The sequence below is a fragment of the Molossus molossus genome, unplaced genomic scaffold (assembly GCF_014108415.1).
Source record: "Molossus molossus isolate mMolMol1 unplaced genomic scaffold, mMolMol1.p scaffold_m16_p_10, whole genome shotgun sequence".
NCBI classification, from domain to species: domain Eukaryota; kingdom Metazoa; phylum Chordata; class Mammalia; order Chiroptera; family Molossidae; genus Molossus; species Molossus molossus.
In genome coordinates this window covers 37,774,491-37,790,549 of record NW_023425345.1, presented here as the reverse complement: position 1 = coordinate 37,790,549, position 16,059 = coordinate 37,774,491, and the positions used below count along the sequence as shown (strand labels likewise).

General features: G+C 32.8%; 1 protein-coding gene across 8 annotated transcripts in view; it reads right to left on the bottom strand.

Annotated features, from left to right (window-relative positions):
• Positions 1 to 16,059, bottom strand: part of CCDC91 (coiled-coil domain containing 91) — a 273,314-nt gene that overhangs the window by 73,265 nt on the left and 183,990 nt on the right. For all 8 annotated transcript variants that reach the window (XM_036251940.1, XM_036251939.1, XM_036251941.1 and 5 more), the window contains 2 exons: positions 3,716 to 3,808; positions 3,560 to 3,628 (listed from right to left, as the gene is read on the bottom strand). In XM_036251940.1, coding sequence (XP_036107833.1) covers positions 3,560 to 3,628; positions 3,716 to 3,808 — 162 coding nt within the window. The remainder of the gene's footprint in view (positions 1 to 3,559; positions 3,629 to 3,715; positions 3,809 to 16,059) is intronic.

Sequence of the window (16,059 nt, the reverse complement as noted above, 5' to 3'; positions counted from 1 at the left end):
AAATAATGACCAAAACAAAAGAATTGAAAGGATGACTGCACAGTATTTCTTTGCCTAAAACAGACTTGGGTTAACTGAAAAAACACAACCTTTGATTCTACAGGGTTTAATTCTGACGTTGCTTTTTTATGCATATTTAATAAGTGCCGTAAAATAAAATCAATTATTTGTCTTTGTACAAATAATCAACTTACTTTCATGGCATTTCTAAACTTCAAAGAAACCAAGCCTTAGCTTAAAAATAGCAGTTGTTGAACTATTTGGTCTTGGGATCTCTTTACATTCTTAAAAATTATTAAAGACTTCAAAGAGCTTTTGTTTATGTTGGTTATACATATTAAGATTTACATATGAGAAATCTGAAGCAAGATAAAATTAAAATATTTACTGATTAATTCATTAAAAACTAATAATATTAATGTATTATATATAACGTATGCTATAATTTATAAAAATAACTATACTTCCCAAAATTAAAAAGTGAAAAGAATGTAAGAATGTTTGTAAACCTCCTTAATATCTGACTTAATAGAAGACATCTAGATTTTAATATCGCTCTTCTGAATTAGCCTGTAATATTGGCTGAGGTATATTAAAAAGAAAAAAACCAGTCTCACACAGTTATGTTGTAGAGAAAGGAGAAATATTTATGAGCCAGGTTGAAATCATTGCAGATATTCTGGATGATTACACACCAAAACTTAATAAGAAGTAGTTCTTAAAAGTTAGTTGCAATATGGAAAATCAAATCATGTCAAATTTTTGTACTTGTATTACAATGCTTTCTTGCACTTTGAATGACTCCTTTATCTATGCATGATTTTAAAAACATTATATTACAGCAAAAAAGTCACACTTGTTAACACTACCATCAATTTAACCAGAAAAGTTTTAGGTATTAGAAAGCAGATACAAAATTTCCAAAATTCTAATTTTTGCTCTAGAGCTCAAATTTTATCACTAGCAACAAACAGTGTCAGTTCTTTTTCTTAACGTGCTTGGCTCACTCCCCTTATTTCAGAGAAAGACCTGCCGAATACTAAAGTCTGCATAACCCTAGTTATTCAGTAAAATGAAGTTCCATGAAAAAATGCCGACACTTCAGCTGCAACTCAAACAATTGCATAAGAATATTCCTCCAGAAAACCATCCTACTCGGGATGCGGTAAAGTCCACAGACCTTCCACCCTAATCCCTAGAGTTACCACTTTTTCGATTGTTCCAGTTCACGACTAATTTGACAAAAGTTATGGAAGTTGACTGTTACCATTTTCTGAACTATTTGACTCCACTAGACTTCTCTTGCAGTACTCTTACAATGCTCACCAATACCTTCCATGTTGTTTAACCTAAATTTTATATCTATATCTATCTATATCTATATCTATCTATCGGTAGATATAGATATAGATATTGATATAGATATTTGTATATATGGACAGTACTTTTTAAATGTATTTGGAAGAGAGAGGAAGGAAGAGGGAGAGAGAAACATCAATGTGAGAGAGAAACATCAATCGGCTGCCTCCTGCACGTGATCTGGCCAGAGATCGAACCTGCAACCTGGGCATGTGACCTGACTGATAATTGAACCCAGGACCAGGAGATGGCACTCCAACCAACTGAGGGCATAATTTTTGTTGTTTTAGTCCTTACTTTTGTTTTCAGAGCAACACTTTATATAGATGCCTATTTCTGTTTTCTTGAAGCCCTCTCTTGTCTTGGTTTGCATGACAGCATGCAGTTTATGCTTCTCCTACTAACTTCTTCCTTTCTCTGCATTTAAAATTTTATTGTTCTTTCAAGGCTCAGCCCTTGGACCACTTGTTACTGTACACTCTCCTGAGAAGTGATTATACGTGACAATAATTTCCATGGCTACCATTACCATCTACCTGCTAAAAAACAAAAACAAAAAAACACTATAAGTATCTTCAGGTCGTTCCTTTCTCCTGAGTTATAAATGTCAGGTAGATTTAGTTCTCTACTTGACTTTGTCATCTGTATATATCACAGGCACCTCAAACTCTATACCAAAGAAATAGCATTATTTTCCATGTTGCTATGGAATCGATACTCAGAGAGTTCACAACTTGGTCACCTCTTATATCATCCAGACAAAACATATATGTTGATTCCATCTTTTAACTATTTCTAGAATTTGCCTATTTATTTCCTTTCCAAAGAAATACTACTATTCTATTTCTGCCACTAATATATCTTACCCAGCCTAGCTTTTGTTGTTTCCAATTTCCAAATGTTAATGTCAACTACCAGTATTAAAAAAATGACAATATGTCTACCCCTACCTACGGAATAAAATTCAAACTTATAATTCAGAAAGCAAGTCATCCTTCAAGACTCATTTCAAAAGTAATTTATTGTTCAAAACTCCTATGACATGGAATTACTATCTATACACTCACAATAATATAATGTATTGTTTCTTGCCTTATTGGTAAATAAATAATGTTTTCTTACTTGACTGTAAGTTCTTTGAGAAAAAAAGAGAATTACAGTTACCCTTGAACTTTCACCTCGGTATAGTTATTTACACATAAGAAACTTTCAATATGATTGCTAAATCTAAATCCAAACCGCAAAAGTCAGTATTCTATATTTATATGTTGGTATATATGTTTAATATCTATGAATCATTACTGAGATGAGCTATTTCAAAATTGGCTATAAAAATCACATATCTTGATACATAATTAAATGTATATGTACATATAAATACACACACACATGTGCACAAAACACTCTCACACATATTACCTGTATGATACCTATCAAATACCAAGTGGAAATCAGTGCCTCTCTCTCTCTCTCTCTCTCTCTCTCTCTCTCTCTATATATATATATATATATATATATATATATATATAATTAATTTTTGTTATCATTTCTTTTAAATCCTCACCCAAGGATATTTTTCCATTTATCTTTAGTTGGAGTGGGAGAAAGAGAGAGAGAGAAACAGTGATGTGAGAGAGAGACACATCAATTGGTTACCTCCTGCATGACCCCAACCAGGGCCAGCGACCAAACTGCAACTGAGGTACGTGCTCTTGACTGGAATTGAACCTGTGACTCTTTGGCCTGTGGGTCGATGCTCTAACCACTGAGCAAAGCCAGCCAGGGCAATATATATATTCTTTTAAAAATTCTTTTAATAATTAATTACTAATCTAAATGTAAAGCAATTCAATATCATTATAATCTTGTATAATGTGAATTTAACAAGAATATAAACATAGTATCATACAGTATAAGAGGAAAAATAAAAATAAAAAACATTCTTTTTAGTTTTTCTGGAATAAAGTATCTTACAAAAGATTGGCTATACCATTAATGAACTCAGTTTTTTAATTCCACTTACAAAGAAACCCATTATTACAGATGATATATACCAGGCAAGTGAGTGATAAATATAAATTTTACATGAGAATAAAAATTTCAAATTTAGGCTCTGAGGTGGAGGTAAGCATAACAACAAATAGAACAAATAAAAGTTACAGGAATTAAACCACAGAATAAACTTTTCAGGTGGAAATACCTTTGCAGCAGATACTAGTGCATCTTTATTTCTTTGCCTTTCTTCCTCTAAACATTTTTCCAATATTTCCTGTAAGTGATGAGACAGATACTAAATGTATTATCGAGAGTAACAGAACATATTCTTTGCAGACTCTGAGCAGACTTAAAGTATTACCTTCTGTTCTTGAGATTGCTGAATCAAAGCTTCCTTTATTTTTTCTTTGAATAGGTCCTTCTCTGTATCTAGCATTTCAAGGAGCCTCTGATGCTAGAAGGATAGATAAATGGATTATGATTACACACTGAGACCTATAATCTATCAACAAAGAGAACAGCTGGTACAATTAATTTGCTCAAAAATACTGTGTTTTACTACAGATTCAAAAGATGAATCTAGAAAAACAGTCAATATTATGTGATAGCTAATGTTAAAGTACATGTTCATGTATTTACTTTTATTCCAATGCACTAATTTAAAAAACACACGGAACTATCAGCCAGTTATTATAAACTAGACACCTAGATTTTGAATGGAGTTTTCTAAGAAAAATTTTTTGTAGCTTCAATATAGATTAGCCAGATACTCGTTCTGGAGCAGTTTTCTTAGGGAGAAACACAACCAAAAAAAAAAATATTCCTATTCTCAAATATATTTCAGTTACAAAGGGCAGATAAGATATTTTCTCAGATTTAGAATGCTATGTATATAGAAACCTCCTTTAAATATATATTTATTCTGACATCCAATATTTAAAACCAGATCTATGTCTTCCAAAGTAGTTCTGACGTAAAACTTAAAAAAATTTTTTTTCTTTACTAATTTTAGAAAGAGAGGAAGGGGGAGGGAGGGAGAGATAGAACCCTCGATGAGAGAGAACATGGACTGGCCGCCTCCTGCATGCCCCATATTGGGGATTGGGCCCACAACCTGGGCACGTGCCCTGACCTAGAATCCAACCAGTGACCTCTTGGGTCAACGCTCAATCAGTGAGCCACACCAGCTGGGCATGATGTAAAACTTTTTTAGGGAGGCAGTCTACATTTAGAGTAAGTGACCAAATAGTCAAATCTAGTTAAGACAACCTATTATTCCTAGTTTTCATTGTTACTTTTTATCTCTATTTTCCAAGAAAATAAGAAAATCACAAGAAAGAAGTACATTTTCTTGAAAAACAAATCCAAAATGTGAAGCAAATCATGACATAATTATGAGAAATTTTTGGTAGCATATGAATTTGTGAAAGTCAATTGACTAACAATCAGTAGACTTAGCATGTGATATATAATAATAACTGGAACTTTAACTTTGTTTTCCATGTAAGTTTAGAATTACATGGAATGTTATAGAAACAAAAACAATATCCAATCTTATTTCAAAACACACATAAGAAAAAATGTAAAGATGTTATGCCAGGCAAATAATTAGACTTAAAAATAATAAATACAATTCTTATATGAGGCCAAAAATATTCAATTTAGGCTTTGAGGTAGAGGCAAGCATAACAAAAACAGAAAAAAATATTAGAATTAAACTACAGAATAAACTTTTCAGAGTCATTAATAATTTTGAAAATTATTTCTCCTTTAAAAGAGCTGTTAGTTAACAAGTCAGACAAATAGAAATCATTAATGATTATAGGCCTAGTCACTCCAGTGGTTCAACCAAAGGGCACAACAGCAAAAGTGACAATGCAATGCTTAGAACATTGATGCCTCAATGTCATTTCTTAATTCTGACAGAACACTGTAATAGAAGACTATTTTGAACTTTCTTGTATAAGAATAAACCCAAAATTACCATTTGAAAGATGCACTCTGCATAAAATATGCCTTATATAAACATTAATCTACCTGAAAAATATAATTAGGTTACTGTTTTTATTATCATACAGATGATAATAACTAACATATTTTGAGCATTTTAAAAGATTTCAAGCACTGATGAAAGTTTTTTACATGTAGTTGTACCTCATTAAACCCACACAACAAACTGCTAAGTCAGGCAATATTCTTCATTTTCAGATGAGTGATCAAAGACTTACTTAGAGAGGCTAAGTAACTTGCCGGGTCTCTCAGATAGCACTTCAGCAATAATAATATCTCTCTGTACCTGTACATATTATCACCTGTAGTAATTACCTAATAGTTAAAGGGAGCCTCAGTATTACCTAGTTATTATTACCAGTAACTAAAACTACTTAAATACAAGTAAAGTTCATTTTCATTTGGCTTTAAAGAATTTGATTAATTGATGCTTCTAATTTTGTTCTTTTCAGAGTAATATTAAAATAAGATAATTTCCTGAAGAAATATAAATTAATACCACAAGAGGCGATTCAAATAATGCTGAATGGCATAGGAAAAGTTTGTCTTAAAAGTAAATATAGTTAGCCTGGGCCAGTGTTGCCCAGTGGTTGAGCATCAACCCATGCACCAATAGGTTGCCGGTTCTGTTCCCGGTCAGGGCACATGCCCACGTTCCGGGCCAAATCTCCAGTGGGGAGCATACAGGAGGCAGCCAATCTATGTTCTCTCTCATCAATGCTTCTATTTCTCCCTTCCTCTCCCTTCTTCTCTCTCTCAAATCAATAAAGAAAAAAAAAAGTAAACATGTTCATTTATAAAGTGAATAATCCACAAGGAACTTATCAAACATCATAAAAGTTCAGTAAAATAAACTGTTTTTATAAACGTCACATATAGTTATTGTGAAAAATATAAAGAAGTACAAATCATCCAGAGTTCTGTTACTCAAAATCCCTGATAGCATTTAAACAAACATCCTTCTGGATAGCTCTTTGTGTATTTAAATATATAGATAGATGTAAATATTCTATATAAGTTTATAAATACTGTTCTGTAATCTTTTCACACTCAACAATGGCACTCACTTATTTCTATATAAATGTGTTATTTTTTATCAAATTAATTATACATTTTACCATTGTCCTCTCTATATACATTTATATTGTTGCAATATTTTACCTTTAAAAAATATTGATTTTTGTACATGAATCTTTGTGAACTGTTAAATTGTAACCTTATGAAAAATTCCTAGCAATGGTCTTAGCCAGATAAAGACTGAATATGTTTTACATTTTGATAAATACCCTCAAAAGTACTCTAGATGTAGTCCCAGGTATTCATTTTCTCCTTTGTTTCTGTTGCCTTAGGTGATGTATCAGTGAAAATTCTGCTGCGAATGATGTCTGAAATGTTGTTGCCTACCTTTTCTTCTAGGATTTTTATAGATTCATGAGTCACATTTAAGTCTTTTATCCATTTTGAGTTTATTCTTGTGTATGGTGTAAGTTGATGGTCTCATTTCATTTTTTTTGCATGCAGCTGTCCAATTTTCCCAACACCATTTATTAAAGAGGCTGTCTTTACTCCACTGTATGCTCTTGCCACCTTTGTCAAATATTAATTGAGCATATTGCCTTGGGTCCATTTCTGGGTTCTCTGTTCTGTTCCACTGGTCTATATGCCTGTTCTTGTGCAAGTACCAGGTTGTTTTGATTAGTGGCTTTGTAGTATAACCTGAAATCTGGTAATGTGATCCCTCCAACTTTGTTCTTTTTCAAGATTGCTGTGGCTATTCGAAGTCTTTTTTGGTTCCATATGAACTTTTGAAGTATTTGTTCTGATTCTGTGAAGTATGTTGTTGGTATTTCTATGGGGATTGCATTGAATCTATAGATTACTTTGGGTAGTATGGACACTTTAATGATGTTAATTCTTCCAATCCATGAACAAGGTATGCGCTTCCACTTTTTTATATCTTCCTCTATTTTTTGTTTTTATCCTCACCCATTTTTTTGTTCAGGTAGAGTGGTAGGGAGAGACAGGAACAGAGAGAGAGAGAGAAATATCGATGTGAAAGGAACACATTGAGTGGCTGCCACCCGCACGACCGACCAGGGCCGGGGACAAACTGCAACCGAGGTACGTGCCCTTAGCGGGAACCGAACCCGGGTCTCTCAGGACCGCAGGTCGATGCTCCAACCGCTGAGCCAAACCGGCCAGGGCTCTATTTCTTTTTTCAATGACCTGTACAACACATGGGACTGCATCAAACTAAAAAACTTCTGCACAGCAAAAGATATAATCATCAAAATGGAAAGGCAACCTCTGTATAGGAGAGCATAATTGCCAATGATATATCAGATAAGGGGTTAATTTCCAATATATATAGAGTGCTCATACAACTCAACAGAAAAAAAACAAAGAACCCAATTAAAAAATGGGCAGAGGAACTAAATAGACACCTCTCCAAACAGGACATACAAATGGCCAAGAGACATATGAAGAAATGCTCAACATCACTAATCATCAGAGAGATGCAAATTAAAACGACAATGAGGTATCACCTCACACCTGTCAGAATGGCCACCATCAACAAATCATCAAACAACAAGTGTTGGTGAGGGTGTGGAGAAAAGGGGACTCTAGTACACTGCTGGTGGGAATGCAGACTGGTACAACCACTATGAAAAACAATATGGTGTTACCTCAAAAAATTAAAAATTGAACTTCCATTTGACCCGGTGTTCCCAATTCTAGGAATATACCCTAAGAAACCTGAAACACTAATCAGAAAGAATATATGTACCCCCATGTTCGTAGCAGCACTATTTACAATAGCTAAGATCTGGAAACAGTCCAAATATCCATCAGTAGACGAATGGATGAAAAAACTGTGGTACATATACACAATGGAGTACTATGCAGCAGTAAGAAAGAGCTCTTATCCTTTGAGATGACATGGAGGGACCTGGAAAGTATTATTCTAAGCAAAACAAGCCAAACAGAGAAAGACAAGTATCATATGACCTCACTTATTTGTGGAATATAATGAACATTAACAGTCTGAGGAATGGGGTAGTCCCAGAGATGTGGAAATGGGGTACAGAATGACAATCCCCAGAAGAAGGGGTGGTGGGGGAGAGATAAACCACACAACTTATTATGCATGTATGCATGAACAATGGGCATAGACAACAAAGCTGGGGACAGGGCAGGGAGAGAGGGGGAGGGAAGAATCAGTGGGGGGAAAAAGGAGAAACATCTGTAACAAAAATAAATAAATTTATTTATTTTAAAAAAAAGTACTCTAGAAAGAAAACACCAAATTACACCTTACTAACAAAAGCAGAATAATGAAAATTATCCCCCAATACAGCATCACATAGATTGGAAGAGCAGCCAACCAAAGAAATTGTTACACTGTGGGAACATAGAATCGTTGCCCAAAAATATCCGGTATCTGCTATGGATGAATCATTACTGTTTATTTCATGATTCTCCCCTTTCCAAAATGGGAATTTTCTTGCAGTTATAATTGACCCTTGAACTACACATAGGTTGGAACATTGCTCTTGCACAGTTGAAAATCCACATATAACATTTGACTCTCCCCAAACTTAACTGTAGTTCCTTAGTATCTGTGGGGGATTAGTTCCAGGATTCCACAGGATACCAAAATATATGGATGCTTAGGTCCCTTATATAAAAATGGCGAAGAACAATGCATGCAATTGGCCCTCTGCATCTGTGAATTCCCAACCATGAAGAAAAATACTGTTTTCCAGCCTCATTAGTTGAATTCATGAATTTGAAAACCAGAGATACAAAGGTCCAACTGTATATTCATTGAAAAAAAAAACAAAAACAACAAGTATAAGTGGACTCACACATTTCAAACCTGTGTTGTTCAAGGGTCAACTGTATTCCATTTTCTCTTTTCTTTTGAATTTATTGATTACAGTTTTTTGAGAGGGAGGAAGCAAGGGTACTTCTACTTCATTATCCCTGTTTCTTCAAAGTTCTCTTTAATTTAAGTCATTGACTTTCTCATTTGAAATGTTTTTCCAATGTTTGGTTATCTTTTGCCATATGTTTATATTAAAATCTCAGACATAAAAAATGTTGGTAGGAAAATCTGTGTACATATGTGGGTGAACTTCGTAACAGGCACAGAAAACCAGCTTTTTCATGGTTGTGGTAGAGCTTCCCAAATGTTAGGTCTACAAACATTTTCTCTTTTTTTTCATATGAAGGAAAATATTAGTTGTGATTCAAAATTACAGGTCTCAGAAGTAGCATCCACATTCTTTTCCAAAAATAATTTTGAAAATCTCTCACAAGTGTTATCTTTTATAATCATACTAACTGTTATAATCATACTAACGCAAATGTTAAATGAAAAGTTATAAAAGACATAAGTTCTCTTAAGAGAAATGGATGACAATAAAATACAAGGTGGCCATAAATTAAGATCCCAAGAATCAAAACACAATTTTCTTGTTTTTCACTTATTAATATTAACTTTTTATGGATATAATATCTATAGTAATAAACAGATACAGTTAAAGACATATAAGCAACTTAGGATGGTACCCATTGAATAGTAAGAAATTACCCTACTACAACTACTACTTCTTTCTTTTTTATTGGGGTCAAATAGAACATAAATATTTCTATTTTAACCATTTGTAACTGGACAAATGGCATTAATTATATTCACAACGTTCTGCAACCATCAACAAACTATTTCCAAAGTTTTTCATAATCCCCAAGAGAAATTCTGTACACATTAAGCAATAACCACTCATTTTCTTTCAACCCTGGTAACTGCTAATCTATTTTGTCTCTATGAATTTGCCTATTCTAGATAGTTCATATACATGAAATCAAACAGTAGCTGTCCTTTGTAACTGACTTATTTTACTTAGGTTAAGATTTTCAAGGTTCATCTATGCTGTAGGATGTCTCTAAAGGTCATTCCTTTTTATGATTGAATAATATTCCATTGCATGTATATACCATATTTGTTTATCTATTCATCTGCTGATGACACTTGACTTGTTTCCACCTTTTGGCTATTGTGAATAATGCCACTATCTATTTGAGACCCCGTTTACAATTCTTTGAGAAACCATTAAATGGTATTTCATTATGGTTTTTATTTGCATTTCCCCAATGACTAAGCATGCTGAACATCTTTACAAATGCTACTTCTACTTCTGACACTAGTATTACACCTTTCAACTATTATTAGTATTATCTCACACACAAAAAAAATGATTAGAGCTCGTTTGCAGCCTTAATAAGGGACTATAATAGAAAGTACGCTGGATTTGAGGCTTGTTCACTGTCTGAGATTCTGCCAGAAGTAGGGATGCCTTTCTGGGCTAGCCATTATTTTAGTTATTTTATAACAATAAACTAGAAATTATTAAGTATCAAGAGAGAGCTTAGCCCCTCAAATTTCAGTCTCCCTTTAGTCTATCTAAAATAAAGTATAAAGCATATCTGGAGATTGGCTATATTACTTCTCCCTTCTGCGTCAATATAGAATTCTTTAATTGTCCAAAAGGTCCAGCACATGAAAATGGTTCACATGATGTCTGATGGCCAATACATTTTTTGTACCTTCTTAACTGATCATTCCAAGGTAGGGATGTTCTGAACTGCTTTTGTTACACAGAAGCTGAAACAGGACCAGTAAAAACGTTCAATCATAAACTTTTTTTCAAATATTTATAATTTCTAAACAAAGAAAGACTTTCAACAAAGTTTGCAAGACACAGTCTTACAGCATTTTAATATCATTATGAAAATTAACTGAAATCTATACAAGTACATCTCATCCAAGAACAGTGAGAAGTTTCCTACATTCACTTATATCTAAAATACTCTATTGATTGCTTTTTAAAATTATATTGTAATTTTAGTAATTTTTTTAGCTAATGGAAGAAACAAATGCAAAATATAGAGTCCCTCTAATCTTACAGAGTACTTAATGTAAGGGTGTCAACATCCTTTTAAATTTATCCTAAAATAAAAGGCACTCAGAAATAGATTATACCCCCTCCCCCTGGAAGATATTCTTCCAAGTTAAAAATGTTTGATGCAGACACAAATATAAATATAGAGGTTCTGTGGTTTTTACTGATTCCTGTAAAAAAATAAATAAATATAAAAAAGCTCCTTCTTCCTGGAATGTGAGTCACAAGAGATATTGTAAACAGATTTAATCACAATCACACATGCACAGTTTTTTATGTATTAAATTTTAGACCAAGCAGTCATGGAAGCTCATGTTCAGGTATATAGTTATCCATTGATCACAGGTCCACAAAATTCACACTATTTTTATATGTGGTGTGTGTGTGTGTGGTATACATTCTGTAATACAAATGCAAAAAGCATTTTCTCATACGTTCTATAAATCACAAACATTAAATAAGATAAAGCGATCTGGCAGGATAGTCTTAAAGCACATGCTCATATATGCCTCCATGTAATATGACTTGAAAGACACTACAAAAATTTAATAAACATCCTAATATAAAGTAAGTCACAGACATTTTACTCATTCATGGGCCAACATATTGAATATTATTTGGAAAGAAAACCTAAAAAGATAAACTATGAGATAAAATGTACTTGAAGCATTTACCACAAGCCCGACAATATCAATAAACTTTTTAAAGTGAATAAAATAAAACTCTAATATAAGCTATACTAGATTTACTTCACCGAAATAGATATATTTCTAATAAGCATGAGCAAATGTAAGCAAATAAGTTATTCACTTTTTAAATGGGCCTTTGAATTAAGGGAGTGATACAAAGGAATGAAGCAAAAATTGGGAGATACAACAGCTTTATTAAAAAAGCAGGGCTAGTTTATATTTCCATAATGAGATTTCCGTATATGTATAATGTATATGTCACAATCCTGAAATTAAGCAGAGGAGTATTTCTGCTTCAATCATTTTCAAGTGAAATAACCTTTAAGAATGCAACTTAATTCTGTTATTCCCTGTTTGCCTGAGTACAATGCAGTAAATGTATTTCACCGTAATGGTAGCCTTTAAATGAGTATTTGAAATAAATGATCCATGTACATAAGATCTTCTCTTTAGTAAGAAAGAAATAATGAAACAGGTTTATGTATACTTCATGAAAGGTGCTACATAACTGGTGTAGTACTTTTCAGGAAACAATTTGATGCTACACTTAACTGTTATAAAAATGTTCCTGGTCTGTGTTTCCTACTCCTTAGAATTTATCATCAGAAAACACTATGTAGATAAGTCTCAATCATTCATGGTTGCTGATCTTATAAACTTCACTTTCAAACTTTACACAATAATATCACTTTGCCAGTGAGAATACAACTTTTTCTAAAATCAGATGACAAAAAAATACTCTAACTTATTTTAGGGTGAGGATCTGCCGGATTAAGAAATCAGTCTCAGGAGCATACCTTGTATCGTTCGAGTTGTGTTTCCTATGTCGGAAATACAGTTTTATCCGTAGATATATATGAAAAAGAAAAAGTGTTGACGCAAGTGATAGGAGATATAAGTATCATAAAATGAATACAAATTATAGTAAGATAGAAATGATTAAACTTGTGGAAGGAATGAATTATCAGAATAACTGGATACTCAATGGACCAAAGGCAGTCTATCTAAGGTCTATAATATTGAAATAACATAACTGAAGGATCTAACAAGAAAGGAAAGGTATCGTTACTATCATTATTGATGTCGTAATCTTTAGCTGCCTAGGAAATGAAAACACATATTATGTAAGTTTATTAATTAGTTTTAGCATATTTTCAAAAAAGCATCAAGTATAAAAGTAGGGTGCGGCATATATAACAAAAGAATAAAAACAGTATTATGAAGATCTATACAGCAACATTTCTTATAAAAATGAAAAACCAAAATATTTTAAATGTTCAACAAGTGGGTACAGTACAATTAACTATGGTGTGTCATCTAAAGAAAGTATCATAAGTATAAAAGTAAGAATACAAAAAAGGAAGTAAAATAAGTATGAAAATATGTATCAATATTGAATTATGTTTATAAAATAAAATTACTTGAAGACATGGAATTATTTAAAGCCATCACCATTACTGTAATTACATATATTATTGTATGCATGTATACATACATATATGTATAATAATGTATATTATAACCATATATAATAGTATGTACATCTGAATAAATACTGAAAGGGATCACAAAAAACCCCACTGTTATATTAGGAAACTGGTGGGTGGAATATTATTTTTTAAATTTAACATTGTTTTCATAAAACTTCAAAAGAAAATGTATAATACAACTACACAGAAAATGGCAGTAGGAGTATCAGGATTCATCTACAGTGGAAAAATAAGTGAACTGGATAAACATTTGCTTAAAATAATAATAATTGAAAAATCAAACATACATTTTTGTCTACATTCTAGAAAAAAATTAGAAATTGTTAAAATTAATAATGTCCAACATACAATTTACTCTTTTTGGTTAAATTTTATAAGGTACAGAGAGACATAGGCACAAGGGAAAAGTACCTGGGAAGAATATAAATGTCATTTCTCAAATCTCATCCTATTGGGCTATAGTATAAAATCATCCATTTGGAGCTCAAGACTTTCCATAAACTAACCCAAACATACCCTTTTTAAATTTAATTTATCTTTGAAGTCATTTCAACATATTTTGACTAACTTATTTTCTTCTATATACCACAATGTCCATATTTCTCTAAGACATTTAATAGATTCTCACTATCAAAAATATTCCATGGAGCAAGGGAGACGGAATAAAATCTGTGTACTTTTCATACAGAACCTTTAATAGCCAGTGAATATTTTCAACCTCTAGATAGGAACAGAGTATGCATGACTTCCCCAAAGTGTTTTATTATCATGTTTTTCCACAGAACAACTTTTTAGATTTTAACTCTGAGATACCGTTTGAGAAGTGGTGCTTTAGTTTGTCCCTGGCTCCAGCTGGGGTCCTGTGGGTGGCAGCCAGTCAATGTGTCTCTCTCTCTTCCTCCCACTCTATCTGAAGATAAATGCAAAAATGTCCTCAGGTTAGGATAAAAAAAAAAGAGAGAGAGAGAGAAGTTGTGCTTTAAACCATTATTATCTTGCCTATTTATTTATTTATTAAGTGATATTAGCCATTTTAAATTAATTACGAATGTAATTAATATAAGCTCACTGAAAACATTTCTATAATGTTTACATTTATATAAAAGAGAGGGATAAATAAAAAGCAAATATACTTTTCTGGTTACATGACATAATTTATATCATAAGAAACCCAGCAGAAATGTTGGATGGAGAAAACAAAACAGCTTTTTAAATATTGCTGAGCTGGCAAGAAATTTAACTAGACAAAAATGATAAAAAAGCACATATTCATAGAGGTAAGCAAGCTTTGAATCCAGCAGCTGTTCTTAGGAGATCTGAAGAATGCTGAAATACTGGAGTTTTGGTTTAATGAACCATGATTGCAAACAGAAATCAAACCCTAGGGGCTAAAAAGTAAGAAGTTAGTTAAGGAAATTCTTGCATAAAGCTAAAATGACTGAAAGGTAACACCCTAAAAGGATGAACCAGAGAAATACCTACCCAGCAAAGAGAATCTAAAAGGGCACTGGCTCAACTAGCTTTTTTGTTTTGAGTTTGGTAGGGAGGAGTAGGGGGAAGGTTTCCTGAATTCATAATCATATGCTACCTCTTTTGCAGGTTTGGGGCCAGATTTCCTACAAACTATGTTTTTCAAAAATCTCAAACTAAAACCTTTGCCTCTGAAGGACTGTCAGAAGCAAAACAAATTTTTCATGGAAGAATAGACCTTAAACCCAAGCATCAAAGAATACCTAAATTAAAATTCCAATGAAGCCCTGGCCGGTTTGGCTCAGCGGTTAGAGCGTCGGCCTGCGGACCAGAGAGTCCCGGGTTCGGTTTCCGCTAAGAGCATGTACCTTGGTTGCAGTTTGTCCCTGGCCCCGGTTGGGGTCATGTGAGTGGCAGCCACTTGATGTGTCTCTCTCACATTGATGTTTCTCTCTCTCTCTCTCTCCCCCTCCCACTCTATCTGAAGATGAATGTAAAAATGTCTTCCGGTGAGGATTAAAAAAAAAAAAATTCCAATGAAGATGATTTTAAAAATGTAAAACACAAAATATCTGAGGAAACAAGTTACTATGACTGTAAGAAGGCAGGTGTGCAGAATCAGACCTAAAAAAAAGCAGATACTAGAATGACTACCTACAGTATATTTATAAAATGTACATTTAACAAATCTGTAAAGTGTCGAAAGTATTAAAAAACACTGTAAAAATAAATATGTATACTTGGAAAACAAAATATGGAAAGAATATATATTATATTAATTGAAAACTAAAGCTCCATGTTTGACTTAAACTTCAGTTTAGTCAGAATAAAAACTATGAACAGAAAGAAAGATCTGAAGTGATTATATAAAATGCAGAACATAGACAAAGAATTTAAAAATATGCTACAGAATTATGAGAAACATTAAGGCTAGATCGAGAAGCTTTAACATTAAATTAGAGTTCTGAGAAAAATAACAGAGAGAATGAGGTAGAGGCAATTTCCCAGAATGAAGAAACACATATATACTCAGATTTAAAGCTCAATACTTAATAAAAAATAAAAAAGAAACACTAAATA